This window comes from Stegostoma tigrinum, chromosome 2 (genome assembly GCF_030684315.1).
Source record: "Stegostoma tigrinum isolate sSteTig4 chromosome 2, sSteTig4.hap1, whole genome shotgun sequence".
Classification (NCBI taxonomy): domain Eukaryota; kingdom Metazoa; phylum Chordata; class Chondrichthyes; order Orectolobiformes; family Stegostomatidae; genus Stegostoma; species Stegostoma tigrinum.
In genome coordinates, this window is record NC_081355.1 from 4,998,647 (window position 1) to 5,022,667 (window position 24,021).

Sequence of the window (24,021 nt, forward strand, 5' to 3'; positions counted from 1 at the left end):
AAGATTCAAGTAAATTGACCTTATAAACTTGGAAGTTTAGTGGAATGAGGGGTGATCTCGTTGAAACATAGAAGATTCTGAAGGCAAAATACTGTAGCTGCCAGAATTTGAACAAACAGTGAACGTTGGAGAAACTCACTGGGTCTGGCAGCAGCAAAAGTAGTTCTGAAGAAGAGTCATACCAGACTTCAAACATTAACTCTATCTCTCTCTTCATAGATGCTGCCAAACTGGCTGAGTTTCTCCAGCATTCTGTGTTTGCTTAAAAATCTGAGGTAGTTAAATAGGGTCAACACAGAGAGCCTATTTCTAGTGGACAGGGAATCTGGAACACAAAGGCAATCCAGAAGATGTAAATATCAAACATTTAATTGATCATCACAGGACCTTAAGACAACGAACAGAACAGGCCATACAATGAGATCATGGCTGATCTGATAACTCATGACTCCGCTTTCTTGCTTTTTCTCCAGGATTCTTGATTCCTTTACTGATTAAAAATCAGTCTGTTCATCTCGGCCTTAACACACTTAATACCGCAGGCTTGATAGCTCTTTGCAGTCAGGAATTCCACAGATTCACTACCCTCAGCAGAAATTCCCCATCATGTGTGTTAAATGCATGAACTCTTATCCTGAGATTCAGGGCCAAGATGAAGGTAAATTTGTTCATTCGGAGAATTGAGAATTGTCCGAGAGCTGTGGAAGCTCTATTTTTGAATATATTCAAGACTGAGATCGATAGATTATTAATCTCAGAGCACCAAAGGTTTTGGTGAAAGATTGGAAAAGTTGGGTTGAGGAAAATTGGTCATGGTTGTGTCAAATGGCCAAGTGGTCTATGCCTGCTCCTAATCTTGATATTCTGAGCATTGATCTTCGAGATGAAAAGACAATGCTGTAGCCGAATGCATGTATCATAATCAGGATGAACGTTACAGTTCAGTTTCTGACAGTGATCAAGCCAATTAAATCAGTAACTCCTGGGACACAGTGATCCCAGACTGTTCGCTGAAAGAGTTTTCTATTTACAGTAAGAGAATAAATACAACTCTTTGGCTGTAGATTTCTAACTGTTATTTGGCCAGTTGGGAGGAGATCAAGTGTTGTTTGAAACCACTACCAGGAAGTACCTTGGAGCTTTCACAATGCTAAAGGTGTTGGGCAAATCCAAGCTGTTACCTCAAAATATGAGCAGAAGACTGTTAGTTGAGAAGCTTTCAATGTACTACAGGCCTGTACCCAATCCACAGTGGGCAACTTGAACTTCGTGTAGACAATGGCAAACATAATGTCTCTCATCGACCTGGAGCTGACCAAATCACAAACTTACTTCATTCGCACCAAATCCCATTCCAGACAAAAAAGAAATGATTAGAAAAAATACTGCAGTTTCTGGAAATATGAAACATATACAGAAACACTCAGGTCAGTCAGAATCTGTGAAGGGAGACACACATAGGTGAACTTGATGCTCGGTCACCTGAAGGTTCTTTGTCTTGCTCTGACCAAGAATGTTTGCTGATCTGCTGACTTAATTCCAGCGTGTTCATTTCAATTCTGTTTCTTGCAACAATGCTGAACTCTCTCAATGACAGGAGCTGAGCTTCACTAAACCACACAGGATGCCACTGGTGACTGCTTCAGGAACACCAAGAACAAACACAGCTCAATCCCTGCATCAATCCAGTACATTATTCACCATATCAACAACAACATCTAAGCACCCATCTCAGCTCAAGCATCCAAAAACTATCGTGTGAAATGCTGCCTCTTTTAAGTGGAAACATAAACAGAGAATGGAGGGCCATTTATAGAGTTAGAGTTGCAGGGGAGCTTTGACCCATTATCTCACTCTTACAATTTTAGTACAAAGCAGATTACACCAAGAAAGGATTCTGGTTGCACTTGTCCTTCCCTGAGGTGCTGTATGATTACCATCATGACTTGGCTTGGCAGCAAACTCCAAGGGTTTTGAGCTGTAATTGTATTCTTCACAGAATAAGATCAACTACCAGATAGTAACTCACCAATAAAAATGAACACCTAGCATTAAGAGGCAACCTTTATTGCTTTTCCTCATATTACATTTAAATCACAGGTCTCAGAGGTAAGAAACAGGCTAGAAGCTAATCTTGCAGTTAGCTCTGCCGAGTACAGTCCCTCCTCTCCAGTAATTTATACTGGAGCACCATAACAGTTGGCTCACAGCTAATTTTACCGCATACTGCCGAATTTCTGTGTCGGAGATTATCAGAAAAATAAATCATTAATGCAATTCAAATGTCGTTCTTAATATTTTCTAGCGATGGGTCTGCAGGTAGTTGTGTTGGTAATGATATTTAATCAATTTTCTTATACTGAATTAAACTCTCAAAATGTCACAGGAATTACAGACAGATTGCACAAAATACCAAAATAAATTCAGACTTTTTTTCCTGTAAGTTCCTTGCATGATAAAATATAGCAGACTTAACCTGTTTCTCTGTTTGCTCTTGGGATGTGGATGTTGCTGGCTGCGTCAGCATTTATAGTCAGTCCCTAGTTGCCCCAAAGGAGGTGATGGTGAGCTGTCTTCATGAACCGCTGCAATTATCTGCTGTAGGAGACTAATGCCATTAGGGGCGGACTTCCAGGATTTTAACTCAGCAACAGCAAAGCGACAGTGATGCATTTTCAAGTCAGGATGGTGAGTGGCTTGAAGAGGAACTTGCAAGGGGTGTTGTTCCCATGTATCTGCTGCATTTGTTCTTCCAGATGGAGGGTGTCGAAGGCACTGCGAACGAGTCTTGGTGAACTTCTGCAGTGCATGTTTTTGGATTTTTCCTGTTTTTGTGCGCACAGGACATACCTAGGCAATTTTCCACATTGTCGGGAGATGCCAGAGCTGCAGCTGTACTGAAAGTTTTGGCTAAGGCTGTGTCAAGTTCTGAAGAACAAGTCTTCAGTACTATTGTCCGAATGTCGTCAAGTCTGTCAATTTTTGTAGTACCCACTTCCTTTAGCCATTCTTAACATCACGTGGAGTGAATGAAATTGACTGAAGACTGGCATCTGTGATGTCAGGGACCTGTGGAGGAGACCAAGGTGGATCAGCTACTTGGCATTTCTGGCTGAAGGGCTGTTGTAAGTATTTCAGCCTCATCTTTTGCACTTACATGTTGGGCTCTTCCATCGTTGAAGATGGGGATATTTGTGCAGCCACCTTCTCCAGCAAGTTTGTAAATTGTCCACCATCATTCACAACTGGCAGGGCTGCAGAGTCTAGGCCCAAAACGTCAGCCTTCCTGCACCTCTGATGATGCTTGGCCCTGCTGTCTTCATCCAGCTCTACACCTTGTTATCTCAGAGTCTACATCTGATCTGTCTGGTTGTGGGATTGCTTGGCTGTCCATCATTCACTGCCTATGCTGTGAGGCACACAAATAGTCCTGTTTGGTAGCATCATTGGGCCGATACTGCATTTTCAGCTAAGACTGATGTTGCTCCTTATATGCCCTCCTGCACTCTTCATTGAATGAGGGGTGATTCCTTGGCTTGATAGTAATGGCAGTGTGTGGCCATGATGCTGCAGTTTGTGCTGAAGTACATTTTGCTGCTGGTGGTGGCTCACGGCACCTCACGAATGCCCAGTCCTGAGTTGCTAGATTGCCTCAAACTCTATCCTTTTAGCATTGTAATGCCACACAACAGAGTCTAAATAAAATTAATAAAAACTGCAGAAGCTGGAAATCTGAAAATTTAAATCCCTTCCCATTGTCTAATGCCCCAAACACATTTTCCAGGCAAAACAATGATCACATTTTTTTTCCAACTTTTGTCTACTCTATACCTTCTCACACTGCAATCTCCTCAACACTGGGGCCATGGGGGTGACCACTTTGTGAAATACTGCCATTCAGTCCACAAGAATGACTGCAAAGCTCCAGGCATTCCTGGTTGTAATTCTGCACATCACTCTTGCTATGACCACAATGTGCTGTTTGGTTCTCACGAAGCCCTAGTCGCAAAACCTCAGCTTTCCATTTCTGGTCTTCCATCTCAAAATTCATTTAGAAATTTCAGATCACAATTTCTGCCTTTTATTCTTGACAGAATTTGTTGGTGGTGATTCTGCTTTTTCAACTTACACCTCTTCTATACACACCTTTTGTTTCTTCATTTCTCATAATAGCTTATCTGCTTTTGCACTGCGCCAGTATCCTACTGTAATCTCATCTCTCCTTTCTTCTTAGATAACAAAGTGTCAACACACCTTGTTATCTCGGATTCTCCGGCATCTGCAGTTCCCGTTATTTCTCCCTTCTTCTTTCCTCTTTTCCCCCTGTATGTCTAAACTTTCTACAGAAAGATCAGCGACCCTGAAACATTAACACCGTTTCCTGTTCCACACACGCCGCTAGGCTGGCTGAGTAAGTCTGGTAATCTCTGATTTAATAACAAAAGCCTTTCTTGGTCCTGCAAGACCACCTGAACTGTCAAAAGATGCATTCTCTGCCAGAAAAAAAAATGAATACATTCAAAATCTGAGATAATAAAATGTGAGGCTGGATGAACACAGCAGGCCAAGCAGCATCTCAGGAGCACAAAAGCTGACGTTTCAGGCCTAGACCCTTCATCAGAGAGGGGGATGGGGAGAGGGAACTGGAATAAATAGGGAGAGAGGGGGAGGCGGACCGAAGATGGAGAGTAAAGAAGATAGGTGGAGAGAGTGTAGGTGGGGAGGTAGGGAGGGGATAGGTCAGTCCAGGGAAGACGGACAGGTCAAGGAGGTGGGATGAGGTTAGTAGGTAGCTGGGGGTGCGGCTTGGGGTGGGAGGAAGGGATGGGTGAGAGGAAGAACCGGTTAGGGAGGCAGAGACAGGTTGGACTGGTTTTGGGATGCAGTGGGTGGGGGGGAAGAGCTGGGCTGGTTGTGTGGTGCAGTGGGGGGAGGGGACGAACTGGGCTGGTTTAGGGATGCAGTAGGGGAAGGGGAGATTTTGAAACTGGTGAAGTCCACATTGATAACATATGGCTGCAGGGTTCCCAGGCGGAATATGAGTTGCTGTTCCTGCAACCTTCGGGTGGCATCATTGTGGCACTGCAGGAGGCCCATGATGGACAAGTCATCAAGAGAATGGGAGGGGGAGTGGAAATGGTTTGCGTCTGGGAGGTGCAGTTGTTTGTTGCGAACTGAGCGGAGATGTTCTGCAAAGCGGTCCCCAAGCCTCCGCTTGGTTCCCCAGTGTAGAGGTAGCCGCACCGGGTACAGTGGATGCAGTATACCACATTGGCAGATGTGCAGGTGAATCTCTGCTTAATGTGGAATGTCATCTTGGGGCCTGGGATGGGGGTGAGGGAGGAGGTGTGGGGACAAGTGTAGCATTTCCTGCGGTTGCAGGGGAAGGTGCCGGGTGTGGTGGGGTTGGAGGGCAGTGTGGAGCGAACAAGGGAGTTACGGAGAGAGTGGTCTCTCCGGAAAGCAGACAGGGGAGGGGATGGAAAAATGTCTTGGGTGGTGGGGTCGGATTGTAAATGGCGAAAGTGTCGCAGGAAATGATACACTTGTCCCCACACCTCCTCCCTCACCCCCATCCCAGGCCCCAAGATGACATTCCACATTAAGCAGAGGTTCACCTGCACATCTGCCAATGTGGTATACTGCATCCACTGTACCCGGTGCGGCTTCCTCTACATTGGGGAAACCAAGCGGAGGCTTGGGGACCGCTTTGCAGAACACCTCCGCTCAGTTCGCAACAAACAACTGCACCTCCCAGTCGCAAACCATTTCCACTCCCCCTCCCATTCTCTCGATGACATGTCCATCATGGGCCTCCTGCACTGCCACAATGATGCCACCCGAAGGTTGCAGGAACAGCAACTCATATTCCGCCTGGGAACCCTGCAGCCATATGGTATCAATGTGGACTTCACCAGTTTCAAAATCTCCCCTTCCCCTACTGCATCCCTAAACCAGCCCAGTTCGTCCCCTCCCCCCACTGCACCACACAACCAGCCCAGCTCTTCCCCCCCACCCACTGCATCCCAAAACCAGTCCAACCTGTCTCTGCCTCCCTAACCGGTTCTTCCTCTCACCCATCCCTTCCTCCCACCCCAAGCCGCACCCCCAGCTACCTACTAACCTCATCCCACCTCCTTGACCTGTCCGTCTTCCCTGGACTGACCTATCCCCTCCCTACCTCCCCACCTACACTCTCTCCACCTATCTTCTTTACTCTCCATCTTCGGTCCGCCTCCCCCTCTCTCCCTATTTATTCCAGTTCCCTCTCCCCATCCCCCTCTCTGATGAAGGGTCTAGGCCCGAAACGTCAGCTTTTGTGCTCCTGAGATGCTGCTTGGCCTGCTGTGTTCATCCAGCCTCACATTTTATTATCTTGGAATTCTCCAGCATCTGCAGTTCCCATTATCTCTCACATTCAAAATCTGACCAGATTCTTGACAGTGAAGTCAAGAGACAAATCTCCTTTTATAGGTTCTGCAGCTATTGAAGGCTAACATCCTGCTGTTTAACACAGCACTGCTCTGAGAATCAACAATTCGTGTCTAAGAAAAGGTTAAGTCACACAGGAAATTGAATACACCCACAATGGTTAATTATTTTCTGTTATTTCTACACAATACCTCTGCATGATTTTTACCACAATGGTGATTACAATCATGAGCTTTCAAATGGGTTATGATAAAGGGTAATTAAACATTCAAATACTTCCATTTAGGATGCTCGGTGTTGCCTATGCACGTTTTTGTCTTGTTCAGATCTGTGTAAAGCAGAATGCCGATATTTGTCATGCTGTCTGGATGTTTTATTATTCTTAGTCAGACTAATTTATGTGGATGCTGTTTTATTGTGGCTACAGCTTTGGGAGTGGTACCAGTACAGGACAAAGTGGGGCTAGTGGAGCAGAGTTATTGCTGATTCTTGTCAGGAAAATTAATGTTTAAGAGGAGCACAAGGACAAATCAATGGCATTATAGTTTTAAAAAAAAGGTGAAAACACAGTTTACAACATTCCCATCAAGTCTGGTGATCCACTTGGGAACTTTGAAACTTGACAGCAATGCTTATTAAACCCAGCCGCCTGTTTAAACCCAGTGGCTGTGACAGACGACCTCGTTGAAGGAATCTTGAGATTATTAGCTAAAATGCATTTGGCAGAAATAACTCTGAACTTGTTACACACAGGTTTCACCAACAAAAAAGCAATATCATTTCACATCTATGTGGTACCTGCACTGTACCTGGTTGTTGGTGCTAACTCCTCTGAAAATTTCAGAGCAGCCCCAATGTCAACTCTGTTATTATATGCAACTGTGCTTTTCTCCGTCCCAGGTGAATCTTGTCACTTCAGATTAAAGTTGGTCATCACGGGCCAATTTGCCATCAATTACAACAGTGCATCAAAATGAAACTGCTTGCAAAAGGTGCAATTGTTGTGTCTTTGTGCTATCGGTTTGCTTGCCAATTCCTGGTTTCTTCCCCTGGATGGCACAGATACAATCCTGATCGACCACAATCACTACTTCCCAGCGGTCATTATTCACATTTGAGTTTTCATCAACAGTGCCAACAGCTTAAGGCAGCACCTAGGCATAAAATTCCATTGATTCACCACCAGTTTTGACCGGGCGCCTTTCAGTATCTACTGTTTCCTAAAGTTTTCGCAGGTATTGTCCACGTTCTACGCAAGGCAGGCTCTATCCTGCTGACAACGCAGCTCTAGCTTGCCTTCGTACAACTGTGGTTTCCATTTGAGCATCAGAGGAGCAGGAAGGCTGACATTTTGGGCCTAGACCCTTCTTCAGGGCTAGGCCCGAAATTTCTGAAGAAGGGTCTAGGCCAGAAACGTTAGCCTTCCTGCTCCTCTGATGCTGCTTAGCCTGCTGTGTTCATCCAGCTCTAGACCTTCTTATCTCAAGGTAGTGGTGTGCTGCTTTCTTGAAATGCTGCAGTCCACGTGTAGTTAGATTCACAGTGTCGTTGAGGAGGGAATACCAGGGAACATGAAAGATCCTGAGGGGATCTGACAGGGCAGATGCTGAGAGGATATTTCGTTAGAGGTTTATAAAATCACAAGGGGCACAGGTAAGGTGAATAGCAAAGATCCAAATATAAATGGGCACGTTTTTAAGGTGAGAGGAGAAAATTTTAAGAAGGACGAGGGCAACTTTTTTTAAACATAGAGAGCAGTATGTGTACAATGAACTGCCAGAGAAAGTGGTGGATACAGGTACAGTTACAACATATAAAAGACATTTGGATGTGTTCATTGATAGGAATGGTTTGGAGGAACATGGGCCAAGCATAGGCCAATGGGACTAAGATAACAAAATGTGGAGCTGGATGAATGCCTAACCTGAAGAAGTTACCCTCCTCCCTTCAGAAACATCCAGCTCCACACTTTGTCATCTTGGATTCTCCAGCATCTGCAGTTCCCATTATCGCCAATGGGACTAGTTTAGTTTGGGGACATGGTCAGACCGAAGATTCTGTTTCCATACTGTGCGACTCTTACGACTATCTATGAGTAGAACTAGATGTTACTATTCAGAAGAGGTGGTCACATAAAGGTAATATCACAGAACTGATAATTCAAACTTCCACTAATATTCTGTGGATGTTATTTCGAATCCCACTATGACAGATGGTAGAATTTGAAATTCAATAAAATATGGAATTAAACAGGTTACCACTGTTGACTGCCATAAAAAAGAGCAACTGGTTCACAAATGCCCTTTAGGGAAGGAAATCTGCCATCCTTACTTGGTCTAGACTACATGTGACTCCAAACCCACAGCAACGTGGCTAACTCTAAGTTGCCCCCTGAAATGGACTGGGCTAGGGATGGAACAAATGGCAGTCCTACAGCTGCATCCCACGAAATAATGAAAAAAAGCGCTCGCCCAATTAAGAAGGACAACTTCTTTTCTTTCAGAGGGTTGTAGGACTTTGAGCTTTGCTTCACAGGGACCTGTGAAGACAAGTGTCGTTGAGCACTTTAAACGGAGAAGCTGATATGTTATTAACCAATAAGGGAGTCAAAGGGTGTTGGGAGTAGGTGAAAATGAGAATTTGAGGCCACCATCAGATCAGCCAGGATTTTATTAAATGTTGGTGCAAACTTGAGGGGCTGAATGGCCTATTCGTGCACTTATTTTAGACATTGGCATGTGTACAGACCCATTTTTAGTCACGATTCAATTTTGCAGTTTATTAAATTGGTGTTAATTGTACATCACGTGTGTTCAATTATGTGCAGGTCATAGGCAAACAGCAGGGTTTCACTCAAGGAGTGACAGACACCAGGGTGCAAGTGAGTTGGATACATGTCCATAACGTTTCATTTCGTACATGAAAGGCTGAGTGAAGGCTGCCTCCAGTGCTATCCTTGTGTTCTTGAAATATTGCATGGGGGTGCTCACTTTCTTACTTGCCAGGATAGCTCATCAAGAATTATTACACAAATGCCACCGTAATCTGAAAGACCACTGTACCTTGGACCTGTGCCGCAACCAATCCTCTCTCCTTTGAAATATACAGCCACAGTGTACGTTCTGGCATGGGATGGTCCCACTGTCTGAAGAATCCTTACACAAGAAAACAAAAAGAGTTTCAACACACTGCAGTCTCAAATATTGTCAGCTATTTGTGGTCATGTAAAATCACTTCTTGAGCTTATCATTGCAACTGTTCAAAACCAGCTATAAGAGTTTTCATTTCTACAGCATTAACGGATCTGAGTTTTCATTTGTTACAAACACTCAGAAGAGCGAAAAAATTCTCACATAATTAAACCCTCCAGTGCCACAAATCTAACTGCAACAGATGTTAACAACTACTGCAGCAGAGTGGATATGTAACCAGCCTAACAACCAAAGGCATGTTCTTCAGAATCTGGAGGCATGAGTACAGCTGGGGAACTTAAATTCAACTAACTAACTAAATCTGGAATAAAAACAATCATCTCAATAAAGGCCATGAAACAACCAAATTATCATACTGCGATATGTTGTTAAAAAAAACTCATCTGGTTCAACACTGTCCTTCAGGGAGAATGATCTTCTGTTCTTAATTGGTCTTTCCCAAACGTAACTCCAGATTCTCAGAAATTTGGTTGCCTGTTAACTATCCTCTGAAATAGTCTTGCAAACCACTCAGCCATATGCAATTAATGCTTGACTTAGCAATTACACCCACATCCCATAAATAGAAAATACAGATTTTGGAAAATGACATTCATCCGGTCTTGTTTGATTTTTGGTTTGTTTGTGGCGGTACAAGTATATTCTTATTTGAAATAACAATTTCACCTACTGTCATATTGTCAGCTGATGTTATTACGATACAAGTCAGACCCCAGTCTGAAATTTGGTTTGATATAACTTTTTCTTCATGTAACAAGGTGGTCTTTCAGTGAAACATTCGCATGCAGACTTGATTTTACCAGCAAAACAGAAGTTCATCACAAAAACATGAAATGAAAAATATAACTAAGCTATTTACAAATAACACAATCTGCAATATTTTGAAACACGTGGTAAAACAAAGTCCCATTTATTCCCAACATAGTTCTTTACAGTACTCAAATACCAGGGAGAAAATTCCCTTTTCTTTCATATCCTTGAGAGTCTTGATAGCATTTTCCTTGACAGACATACAACTGAGCTCAAACTTTCTTAACTTCAAGTAGCCCAGTTTTCAGTCTAAACACTTCGGATTCAGAATTTTCAAACTAAAATCCTTCCACTGAGGTGGTTCTAAATAGGAGTCATTTAGGATTGGAAATGTTAACTCTGAGTCTCTCTCCATAAGTACTGTTAGACCTGCTGATTCTCTCCAGTAATTTGTTTTCTTTTAGCCTATGTCCTCACTGTTCTGCAATAATTCTTTTCCCAGTTTCACATTTCATTGGAGTAGCCCACTGGAAATTATAGACTGCCATTCCCAAGGTCATCACAGACTTAAAAATTCTATAAAATCACGCAAAGTCCTCATTTTATTTATGAGATAGATCCAGATTAACAGAAATCACAGACCAGGTTTGTGTACTCAACAGCCATGATTTATTACTAATAAATATATTCTAACTACAGGTAAATAGCTATAAACAGTCACCACATAGCTTTATGCATTAAAACTCGAACCTCTTTAAAACTCCTTCTACGCACACATAGCCAGACCAAACAAAAATTGGTGTTATAGTTGGAGGTGGGGAATAAAACCTGGGAAAGTAGCTCAGTGGTGTCACTCCTTCATATTCGATGAAGGCGTTCCTTTTGTTTCCCAAACCTTTCAGTTCTTTCCAAACATGGCACACAGAAATCGGTTCACACATTATAAAGACACTGACTTACTGGTTAAAAACAACAGCTTGATAACTCCTAACTGGACAGAAAGAGACACACCATCTGAGATTTTTTTTTAAAGCAGTCCAAAGGCTTCTGTCAGTATCAATCATACCTGCAAGATGTTCAACTACCCCCATGAGCCAATAATTCAGATAGCTGCTGTAGGGCTGACAGCCTTTAACATCCACAACTGATCTCAACTCCACAGAACAATTAGCAACCTATTACTAGGTGAATCTCACTTTGTATACAGCCACTGATCCCAGTTCATCTACAACAGCCTCCCCCACTGCTTCAACAAAGCAGCAGTGCAAGCATAATATTCAATGAATTTCAGAAACTTGTTTTTAAAACAAATGTGAAGCTGTTCCTTCCACAATCCTTGGTTTTCAATCAGTTCTTTCCCCATTTCCACCTATAATTAATAATACAGAAAATAAAAAGGGTTGGTTTTCATGTCGAGAAATTTACTGGGTCTTCCATGAAACAAAACCAAAAGCTTTCCATCTATGGTTCTTAACTCCAAGTAAAAACAAAAAAAATCAATTCCTGATGCTTTCTAAACCATTTTACCTCGATGCAAACAAACTTGTTCAATTGTATCAGAGATAATGGGAACTGCAGATGCTGCAGAATCCAAGATAATAAAATGTGAGGCTGGATGAACACAGCAGGCTCAGCAGCATCTCAGGAGCACAAAAGCTGACGTTTCGGGCCTAGACCCTTCATCAGAGACGGAGATGGGGTGAGGGTTCTGGAATAAATAGGGAGAGAGGGGGTGGCAGACCGAAGATGGAGAGAAAAGAAGTTAGGTGGAGAGGAGAGTATAGGTGGGAAGGTAGGGAGGGGATCGGTCAGTCCAGGGAAGACAGACAGGTCAAGGAGGTGGGATGACGTTAGTAGGTAGGAGATGGAGGTGCGGCTTGGGGTGGGAGGAAGGGATGGGTGAGAGGAAGAACAGGTTAGGGAGGCAGAGACAGGTTGGACTGAATTTGGGACGTAGTGGGTGGAGGGGTAGAACTGGGCTGGTTGTGTGGTGCAGGGGGGGGAGGGGACGAACTGGGCTGGTTTTGGGATGCGGTGGGGGAAGGGGAGATTTTGAAGCTGGTGAAGTCCACATTGTTACCATTGGGCTGCAGGGTTCCCAAGCGGAATATGAATTGCAGTTCCTGCAACCTTCGGGTGGCATCATTGTGGCACTGCAGGAGGCCCATGATGGACATGTCGTCTGAGGACTGGGAGGGGGAGATAAAATGGTTCGCGACTGGGGGGTGCAGTTGTTTGTTGCGAACCGAGCTAAGGTGTTCTGCAAAGTGGTCCCCAAGCCTCCGCTTGGTTTCCCCAATGTAGAGGGAGCCACACCGGGTACAGTGGATGTCCATGGACGTCCAGTCCCTATACACTTGTATTCCGCATGCAGATGGCCTCAAGGCCTTCTTCCTGTCCCGCAGACCCGACCAGTCCCCTTCCACCGACACCCTCATCCGCCTAGCCGAACTCGTCCTCACCCTCAACAACTTCTCTTTCAATTCCTCCCACTTCCTACAGACTAAGGGAGTGGCCATGGGCACCCGCATGGGCCCCAGCTATGCCTGCCTCTTTGTAGGTTACGTGGAACAGTCCCTCATCCGCATCTACACAGGCCCCAAACCCCACCTCTTCCTCCGGTACATTGATGACTGTATCGGCACCGCCTCTTGCTCCCCAGAGGAGCTCGAACAGTTCATCCACTTCACCAACACCTTCCACCCCAACTTTCAGTTCACCTGGGCCATCTCCAGCACATCCCTCACCTTCCTGGACCTCTCAGTCTCCATCTCAGGCAACCAGCTTGTAACTGATGTCCATTTCAAGCCCACCGACTCCCACAGCTTCCTAGAATACACCTCCTCCCACCCACCTCCCTGCAAAAATTCCATCCCCTATTCTCAATTCCTTCGCCTCCGCTGCATCTGCTCCCACGATGAGGCATTCCACCTCCGCACATCCCAGATGTCCAAGTTCTTTAAGGACCGCAACTTTCCCCCCACAATGGTCGAAAACGCCCTTGACCGTGTCTCCCGCATTTCCCGCAACACATCCCTCACACCCCGCCCCCGCCACAACCGCCCAAAGGAGGATCCCCCTCGTTCTCACACACCACTCCACCAACCTCCGGATACAACGCATCATCCTCCGATACTTTCGCCATCTACAATCCAACCCCACCACCCAAGACATTTTTCCATCCCCACCCTTGTCTGCTTTCCGGAGAGACCACTCTCTCCGTGACTCCCTTGTTCGCTCCACACTGCCCTCCAACCCCACCACACCCGGCACCTTCCCCTGCAACTGCCGGAAATGCTACACTTGCCCCCACACCTCCTCCCTCACTCCTATCCCAGGCCCCAAGATGACTTTCCATATTAAGCAGAGGTTCACCTGACATCTTGGAAACCAAGCGGAGGCTTGGGGACCGCTTGACAGAACACCTCCGCTCGGTTCGCAATAAACAACTGCACCTCCCAGTCACAAACCATTTCCACTCCCATTCTTTAGATGACAAGTCCATCATGGGCCTCCTGCAGTGCCACAATAATGTCACCCAAAGGTTGCAGAAACAGCAACTCATATTCCGCTTGGGAACTCTGCAGCCTAATGGTATCAATGTGGGCTTCACCAGCTTCAAAATCTCCCCTCCCCCCACTGCTCCACACAACCAGCCCAGTTCGCCCCCTCCACCCACTGCATCCTAAAACCAGTCCAACCTGTCTCTGCCTCCCTAACCTGTTCTTCCTCTCACCCAACCCTTCCTCCCACCCCAAGCCGCACCTCCATCTCCTACCTACTAACCTCATCCCACCTCCTTGACCTGTCCGTCTTCCCTGGACTGACCGATCCCCTCCCTAACTTCCCACCTATACTCTCCTCTCCACCTAACTTCTTTTCTCTCCATCTTCGGTCTGCCACCCCCTCTCTCCCTATCTATTCCAGAAGCCTCACCCCATCCTCCTCTCTGAAGAAGTGTCTAGGCCCAAAACGTCAGCTTTTGTGCTCCTGAGATGCTGCTTGGCCTGCTGTGTTCATCCAGCCTCACATTTTATTATCTTATACTTGTTCAATTGAATGGCCATGTGAAATATTAGCATGGGCAACACGGTGGCTCAGTGGTTGGCTCTGCTGCCTCACAGTGGCTGGGACCCAGGTTCAATTCCAGCCTCTGGTGATTGACTGTGTGGAGTTTGCACATTCTCAGTGTCTGCGTTGGGTTTCTTCCAGTTCCCTCCCATAATCCAAAGATGTGGGGGTCTTTAGAGACTGCATAGAGATATGCATTCTAGGTCGGTTGCCATGGGAAATGCAAGGCTACAGGAATGGGGTGGAATCTGGGTGGATGGTCTTCAGAGAGCTGGTGTGGCCTTGATGAGCTAAATAGCCTGCTTCCACACTGTAGGGATACTGAATTCTAATTCTAAAGTTCTAAAATCAAGTTAATGACTCTCAATGTTTACTCTCCGATTATAAAAGCTCCGAATGCAAACAAATTCCCTTTACGTCCAGGGGCTGTTCTCACACACATATTAGTTTAAATATCATGCCTTCATAGAACATAGAACACTACAGCGCAGTACAGGCCATTCAGCGCTCGATGTCGCGCCGACCTGTGAAACCAAACTGAAGCCTTTCTGATGAAGGGTCTAGGCCCGAAATGTCACCTTTGTGCTTCTAAGATGCTGCTTGGCCTGCTGTGTTCATCCAGCTCCACACTTTGTTATCTTGAAGCCTATCTAACCTACACTATTCCATTATTATCCATATGTTTATCCAATTACCATTTAAATGCCCTTAATCTTGGCCAGTCTACTTCTGTTCCAGGCAGGGCATTCCACACGCTTAGTACTCTCTGAGTGAAGAACCTACCTCTGACATCTGTCCTATATCTTTCACCCCTCAATTTAAAGCTATGTCCCCTCATGCTAGCCATCACCATCTGAGAAAAACTGCTCTCACTGTCCACCCTATCTAATCCTCTGATCATCTTTGTATGTCTCAATTAAGTCAACTCTTAACCTTCTTCTCTCTGATGAAAACAGCCTCAAGTCCCTCAGCCTTTCCTCATAAGACCTTCCCTCCATACCAGGCAACATCCTGGTAAATCTCCTCTGCACCCTTTCCAAAGCTTCCACATCCTTCCTATAATGCGGTGACCAGAACTGTACACAATACTCCAAGTGCGGCCGCACCAGAGTTTTGTACAGAAAGGCTGACTTGCTAATTATTTACCATCCCCCATACACAGACTAAACCCACATATCACTAGTTCAAAATCAAAATTATGACATAAATTAGATTGTTAAATCTATGTAAAACATACAAATCTCACAACTTACATCACATCATTCTGAACAAATATAACTAACTGCCAGAATAAGTGGACAATATACAAGGTCATAACGGAATCTGAAAGATCTACCTGCTGTCTGACCTCCCGTTGCACTTGATAATCATCACAACAGGCAGGTCACTAATGTATCAAGGCATTCGAAAAATTAAGTGGAATGCCAAAATAAACGCCATCCTCAATTTAATTAAAGCACAATTTAAGCATTGAAGAAGTCCCGTCCCATCGTCATCAGGCTACAGAACAACGGACAGGAAATATCAAAATATGTATTATTTCGGAGGCTCACTGATGATGTTACCTAGAATGGTGACGAAACGTCTGAAAACTAACCTTCTAGCTCAGCGAGCAAACTCATATCCAGAACCTCAACCTGAGCTACAAATCTTCTCAAAACTCGCTAGTATTATTTCAGAGCCCAAAATATTCAGCTGGATATTAAGACTGATGGATGAACACATGAACATGAGAAACAAGTGAATAGTGAAGGTTAAAGGGATGGGTTTTTTCCTATCAATGAAGAAAGTGCTCATTCTTCAATATGTTTATAACTTAACAGAAGCACAAAAGAGACGGTTTGAAACGTGACGCTCGTGAGAAGTGGTTTTGTCATCATTAAAGATGACAAAAGAATGCATATGGTATTTTTAAGTTTCTCTGGCCATTACACAAGTACACTTTGGGGACATGTTCCTTTGCTTTTGTGAGGATCATACAAATTCAGCATAAAATGCTTCAAATGTCAGTTTAGCTCATTTGGTAAGGAGATAGCAAGAACTGGAGCCACAGTCAATCAGGGCTGGGCTAGTACTGATGAAGGGTGTAAACCTCAAATGTAGACTCTGCTGCGCCTCTGATGCTGCTTGACCGGCTGTGCTCCTTCAGCTCCTCAGTGTAGCTCGTTTGGTAACATTCTCAACCCTCAAGTCATGGCCAACCACCTAACCTGCACATCTTTGGACTGTGTGAGGAAACCGGAGCACCCGGTGGAAACCCACGCAGACGTGGGGAGAATGTGGAAACCCCACACAGCCGCCTAAGAGTGGAATCAAGCCCGGGTCCCTGCTGCTTCAAGGCAGTAGTGTTAACCACTGAGCCAGTGTGCCGTCCTTAAACTGATAGCAAAGCATCACACATACTTGAAAGTTGCTGAAATAGGAACAACATGATCAAGCAACATCCCCAGGCAATAAGCTCTGACCCGATATAAATCAGGAGCTTTTTACTGCTGCCAAACACCATGAACCTGGAGAGATTTGAACACCCAACCTTCTGATCTGGAGTCAGGCATGCTACCGTTGCACCACAAGCTGTGGGCTGATGGACCCTGTTTCTTTTCTGTACTGTTCTACACTCTAAGATTTTAAGGAGGTTAAAAGCTCTTAAGATAAAGTTTATACAGGAAATTCCAGAGATTAAAACCTCAGAAGTTGCTGGAAAAGCTCAGCAGGTCTGGCAAAATCAGTGGAGAGAAAATCAGAGTTAACATTTTGGGACCGGTGACCCTTCCTCAGAACTGATGGTAGTTAGGAAATGTTTGTTTATATCCAGAGGAAAGGTTTCGGCAGGGGGGGGAAGAGAGAGGCGGGGGAGAGAGAGGGGTGGGGGGGAATCGAGAGAGGGGGGAGTGCAAGAGGGGGGGAGCGCGAGAGAGAGGGGGGAGCGCGAGAGAGAGGGGGGAGCGAGAGAGAGAGGGGGGAGCGAGAGAGAGAGGGGGGAGCGAGAGAGAGAGGGGGGGAGCGAGAGGGAGAAGGGGGGAGCGAGAGAGAGAGAGGGGGGAGCGAGAGAGAGAGAGGGGGGAGCGAGAGAGAGAGAGGGGGGAGCGAGAGAGAGAGGGGGGGAGCGAGAGAGAAAGGGGGGGGAGAGAGAAAGGGGGGGGAGAGAGAAAGGGGGGGGAGAGAGAGAGGGGGGGGAGAGAGAGAGGGGGAGATCGAGAGAGAGGGGGAGATCGAGAGAGAGGGGGGGATCAAGAGGGGGGAGCGCGAGAGAGAGGGGGGAGCGCGAGAGAGAGGGGGGAGCGCGAGAGAGAGGGGGGAGCGCGAGAGAGAGGGGGGGGAGCGAAAGGGGGGGGAGCAAAGGGGGGGAGCGAAAGAGAGGGGGGGAGCGAAAGAGAGGGGGGGGAGCGAAAGAGAGGGGGGGGAGCGAAAGAGAGGGGGGGGAGCGAGAGAGAGAGAGGGGGGGAGCGAGAGAGAGAGGGGGGGAGTGAGAGAGAGAGGGGGGGAGTGAGAGAGAGAGGGGGGGGAGGCGCGAGAGAGAGGGGGGGAGCGCGAGAAAGAGAGGGGGGGAGCGTGAGAAAGAGAGGGGGGGAGCGTGAGAAAGAGAGGGGGGGAGCGTGAGAAAGAGAGGGGGGGAGCGTGAGAAAGAGAGGGGGGAGCGCGAGAAAGAGAGAGGGGGAGAGAGAGAAAGAGAGAGGGGGGGGAGAGAGAGAGAGAGAGAGACGATAAGGAGTAAACGGTAGGTGGGGTTAAGGCCCAAGAGAGAGAAGATGGTTTCACAGGCAAAGGAGTGGATAATGATCAGGCTGGGAGAGTGAATAGCTGTTAATGGGGACTGTTAGTGGCTAGCAATAGGTAGAGTGTAACAGCAGATTGTGTGGTAACAAGGCTGGGTGTGTGGGGTCAGGGGCTAGGATATGGCAGTGGTCAGGCCCTAATTTTTTTTAAGTCCATATTGAGTCTCGAGGCGTGTAGGGTCTCGAAGTGGAAAATGAAGTACTGTTCTTGCAGCTTGCACTGAGCTTCACTGGAACTCTGTGGCAAGCCTGAGGCAGAGACTTTGCCAAGGAACAAGGTGGTGCATTGAAGTGGCAGGCAACTAGAAGCTCAGGGGCTTTTTTACGGTCAAAACATAGGTGCTCTGTGAAGTGGTCACCCAGACTATGCTGCATTTCCCCACATAATAGGGAGAACACGTTGTGAGCAGCAAATGCAGTAGATTAGATTGTGTGAAGTGCAGGTAAAGTGCGGTTTGACCTGAAAGATACGTTTGGGCCCTTGGAGACCGAGGAAGGAGGAGGTGAATGGACAGGTGTTACATCTTCGGAGGTTGCAGGGTAAGGTGCTGTGGGGTTTTGTTGGGAGTCAAGGATGAGAGGACCAGGGTGTCCTGGAGGGAATGGTCCCTGCGGAAGGCAGACAAGTGAGGGGAGGGGAACAGCTGTCTAATGGTGGCATCTCACTGGAGACGGCGGGAAAAACGGCAGCTGGTGATCTTCAGGATGTGGATGCTGGCAGGATGATAGCTAAGGACATGGGGAACCCTATCACCATCGTGGGAGGGAAGATGGTGGTGAGGCAGAAGTGCAAGAGATGGGTCAGACCTGGTTGCGGGTCCTGTCAACAACGGTGCTGGGGAATTCTCGGTTCACATAGAAGGTATACACTTTAGAGGCTCCCCTGTCAAAGCTGGCCTCATCGGAACGTACGCAATGAAGACAGAGAAATTGGGAGAATGGATCGGAGTCTTTACAGGAAGCAGGGTGCAGTGATGTATGGTTCTGATAGTTGAGGTAGTTGGCGGGTTTAGTGACATTGTTATCTGATTTACAGCACCCACAGTTCTTTAGGTCTTTGTTAAAACCTCAGAACTGAGCACATGGCTGCTGATGATGGAGCAATTAAAATCAGGAATGTGCAAAAGGCCAGTTTGGAAGAGCTTGCAATTCTCAGAAAGATGGTGGCCCGGGATGGTTGAGAGAGGAACAAAGTCCTGGGTGAATTTTATTTTAAAACTGATAGAGGGAGCTGAACTGGCTGAACCAACAGGGGCTAACAGGTCAAAAGGAGTTAGGATAAGGTTAGCAAGACCTTTTTTTGTGCTGGTCTAAATTTCATGGAAGGAAGAAAGTGGAAGGTTGGCCCTAACCAGATACTTCAAAATTCCAAACAAAAGCAGAAATTGCTGGACAAACCCGGGAGGTCTGGCAGCATCATCACCTAACGTTAACTCTGCCTTCTCTCTACAGACGCTGCAAGACCTGGAATTTCTCCAACAGTTTCTGTTTTTGTTTCAGACTTCCAGCATTCACAGTTTTGTGCTCTTTTCCTTCTTCAAAATTCCACATGGTTTGGCCAACCACTTGCCCTTCAAACTAAAATCTGGCAGCGTGTTAAATTCTCTCATGTTGTACTGTAAAGATTTAAAAATCATTTTTGTTCCTTGCGCCACAGATCTGCTGACTTTATTCAGCCTTCTGTGTTTGTTTCAGATTTCCAGCACTCACAGCCTTTAGTTTTCATTTCTTTTGTTAACTTGTTCATAGCCAACTAGGTTTCAAGAAAAATGCTCACTCTTGATGTGCCTTTCCCACTGTGCAGCACGTTGATTCCCCATTAATGACTCCAACAAGACCTTAATGAGGGAAAAAAATACACCCATTGCTTCATTCCTCCCTGTTGATTCATATATAGTAAATTGATATTCTAATAACTCCCTTTGAGTATAGGAGTTGGGATGTTATTTTGAGGTTGTACAGGACATTGGTGGGGCTTCTCCTGGGATACAGTGTCCAGTTCTGGTCACCCAGTTATAGGAAAGACATTATCAGGCTTAGGAAGCGGTGGATGCAGGTGCAATCACAATGCTTAAGACATTTGGATGGACACATGAACAGGAAAGGTTTGGAGGGGTATGGGCCAGGAGCAGGCAGGTGGTACTAGTTTAGCACAGTGTAGAGCTGGATGAACACAGCAGGCCAAGGAGCATCAGAGGAACAGGAAAGTTGACATTTCGGGTCGAGACCCTTCTTCAGAAAAATTTTCTCCTGAAGAAAGGTCTCGACCCGAAACGTCAACTTTCCTGCTCCTCTGATGCTGTTTGGCCTGCTGTGTTCATCCAGATTCACACCGTGTTATCTCAGATTCTCCAGCATTGGCAGTTCCTACTATCTCTGGGACTAGTTTAGTTTGGGATTATGTTTGGCATGGGCTTGTTGGACTGAAGGGTCTGTTTCCGTGCTGTATGATACTCTTAAATACTGACAAAGAATTTTTTTTGTGCTTTCTCCAGTCCGCACCATACTTTGTAATCCTATCTTTCTTGCAGCAGTATTGACAATGAGAAAAAAAACACGTGACCCTTGAAGGCTATTTATTCTAATATCATATCATATCACAGTAAAATGGCTGCACAAAAGGCTTCCAGTTATAAGTAATTTAATACCAATGTAGATATTACTTCATTTTAAACCCTTGACATTATATTAGATCGGACAGAAAGGAAACACTGTCGACGAGCTGTAACTTGTGTAGAAGATATAATTCCTTAGCTTCGAATCCACAAATATCATGCAACAGAAGAAAATAAAATTCACTCATATCACACAGGAACTCACTTGTACAAAGGGATGTCTGGCTCTTTGCCTTCTGTCCGAAGAGTCAGGCAGCACTGCTGCAGCTGAGATTTCGGGTCATTCCAATCCTGGTTCAGGATAAACTCCTGCACCAATATGAAAGAGGAAAAAGTCATTAAAAATTAAAGCCTGGGCATGTTATTTGACTAAACTATGGACTCTGCACACATAATTACTTCAGTTAAGCCTTAAACTTTGAGCGTTGAAACTTGTGCTTTTACATTTCAACGATGCTAGTGCAGTGAAGTACAGCTCAGCCTGACACTGACTTTATAAAATCTCACACATCCCCTGTCTGTGAACACTGGCACACAGAATGCTACACAAATATAAAAAGCACAATGATACATGGAAAATTTTTAAAAAGAACTTGCACTTTATATACCGCCTTCCATAATTTCACGGCAGCCAAAAGGTTTTAAGATCTGTGAAGTATTTCTGAAGCGTAGTCATGGGGTGAACTGGAAGATATGGGTCATTGTGTCAAAAGCCAGGCTTTCATTCAAAATCTCAGGTCAAACTGAGCATCACTGGAAATTCTGCTATTGCACTAACTCATGGCTCTTTGAGGAGGCTCTTCAAATTAAATTTTACAAGGTGCAAGAGCACTAAAAGGTATGTGTTCAAAGAATTTAAAACCTTTAGATTATTCAGAAATTGATCACACCAATGTAATTTGCCGAGTGGATCACTATCGCATTTTAAAACCAAGTTCCCTAAAATCACAGGAAGTGGAATCAACACAGTTTGTACAAGCTTATTTTTGTGTGATAGAGTTTTTGTGATCAAATTGCACAAGGTTGCCATTCTTTAAAACAATGCGTATATTTGAAAAAAGTCACATTCACCGGGCGACTGTCTGTGTGGAGTTTGCACATTCTCCCCAAGTCTGTGTGGGTTTCTTCCGGGTGCTCCTGTTTCCTCCCAAGCCCAAAGATGTGCAGGTTAGGGGGATTGGCCAGGCTAAATTGCCCCTCGTGTTCAGGGGTGTGTAGCTTAGGTGGGTTATAAGAGGATGAGTCTGGGTGGGACGCTGTACGGGTCGGTGTGGACTTATTGGGCCGACGGGCCTGTTTCCACACTGTAGGGATTCTATGGATCTATGAAAAATCATTAACCAGCTACACTGGCTCATTGAACATTTTATTTGGGCAATATGCAACCAATCTTGCAAAAACTTGAGCTTAATCTATGAGCACAATATTTAGTTCAATGTGGACCCGGATCAGCGATGGTGTCCCAAGTACAGATCCTTGATGAATAATTTTACAGTGGAGTGAGGTTGTATGCACTAACCTTTAATCGCGGGAAGAAACATACATTCATGAAAGTGCGTACGTAGTCCAAATCTTGGTCAATGTAAAGTGCAGCTATAAATGCTAAACAATACGCATTAAAATTATACTTGAGCAATGATACATTTTTAACAGTCATTCTCTACTTTCAAATAATTAATTTGATCTCAACTATCCAATACATTGCATTCTAAAAATACATTCTTAGTTTAGTTTGGGATTATGGTTGGCATGGATGATTGGACTGAAGGGTCTGATTCCATGCTGTATGCCTCTGACTCTCAAAGTTACAACACAAACGCCAAGCAGGATACCACCAGCAGACACATATTCCCCTTCCCTCCTTTGTCAGCACTGTATATGGACTGTTCCCTTCAGTACATCTTGGTCCACTCCTCGCCCAATGCCAACACACACCCATGGCAACTTCCCATGCAATCGCAGGAGGCGTAACATGTGCTGGTTACTTCCTTCCTCCTCACAATCCAAAGCTCCAGACACACCTTGCAGGTGAAGTGGTACTTGATCTGCACTTCACTCAATCTAGTCTACTGTATTTGCTGCTCACAATTTGGTCTCCTTTCCACTGGGGAGACGAAACACACAATGGGTGGCCATTTTGCTGAACACCTCTGCTCAGTCAATATAGATGGTCATAGGTCTTTGAAACAATTATTCTTAAAAATGTGGTCTTTAGATTTTTTAAGGCAGAAGTAAATGGATTCTTGATAAGCAAGTGGTTGAAAAGATTATTAGGCTTAGTCAAATCAGTCATGAATTGCAGATGAGCTCAAAGAGCTGAGTGACCTACTCCTGATTGGTCGTATGATTGCAAAGCTAGACAAAGTGTTTCAGAACAGGCAGCATGGACTCACATTCTAAAAGGTCAGCAAGAGTCTTGGTGCGAAGAGCAACAGGCCTTTTGGTTTTATCATTTGTGATGGCAAAGTCCTGCATGCCCAGCTCTTCTGCCACTTTGGCTTGAGTACGATTATTGACCAGGGAACTTCGCAGTAGCTACAAAAAAAAATCACAAATCATTCTTCCTTCAAACTGTTCCTTCTACTCTGTTCAATTCTTTTCTTATATTGGTTCATGGAATGTGGGCATTGTTGGCAAAGATAATGTTTATCGACAATTCTCAATTCGCCATGAGGTGCTGTTGAACCTCCTCCTTGAATCGCTACCGGATGTGTGTTGTAGGTGCTAATGGCCTTTCTAAACATCACCGGATCTTCATGCTGTACTGGGCACTTGCAGGCTTTTGGGGGCAGAGAGGTCAATGGCACTGAATGGGTGGTTCCACAGAGCATCAGCACAGCCATTTTGGATGAATGGTCTCCATCTGTGCTGCAATGACTAAGAAATATGTTTTAAAAATTAACATCAAGGGGATCAAAGCTCTTAGCAGATTGGGAGGCATCTAAATGGAGACAGGAGTAAAGATCCAGGAAAGGGTAGGCATTTTATTCCATAGGGACTGTGAATGCAACAAAGGGAGAAGCTGTGCAATGACAGAATAAGTTCAGCCAACTGGTGTCTATCACTCTGTCCCTCCGCAGATCCTGCAAGACCTGGTGAGTATTCCCAGATATCCTGCTCTTGACGTATGCCTCCAGCACCTGTACTGCTCTGCCCTTATTTATG

General features: G+C 45.4%; 1 protein-coding gene across 3 annotated transcripts in view; it reads right to left on the reverse strand.

Annotated features, from left to right (window-relative positions):
- Positions 1–24,021, reverse strand: part of drosha (drosha ribonuclease III) — a 218,108-nt gene that overhangs the window by 21,553 nt on the left and 172,534 nt on the right. For all 3 annotated transcript variants that reach the window (XM_048551227.2, XM_048551209.2, XM_048551219.2), the window contains 4 exons: positions 23,250–23,391; positions 22,376–22,458; positions 21,062–21,165; positions 9,495–9,587 (listed from right to left, as the gene is read on the reverse strand). In XM_048551227.2, the coding sequence (XP_048407184.1) occupies positions 9,495–9,587; positions 21,062–21,165; positions 22,376–22,458; positions 23,250–23,391 (422 nt within the window). The remainder of the gene's footprint in view (positions 1–9,494; positions 9,588–21,061; positions 21,166–22,375; positions 22,459–23,249; positions 23,392–24,021) is intronic.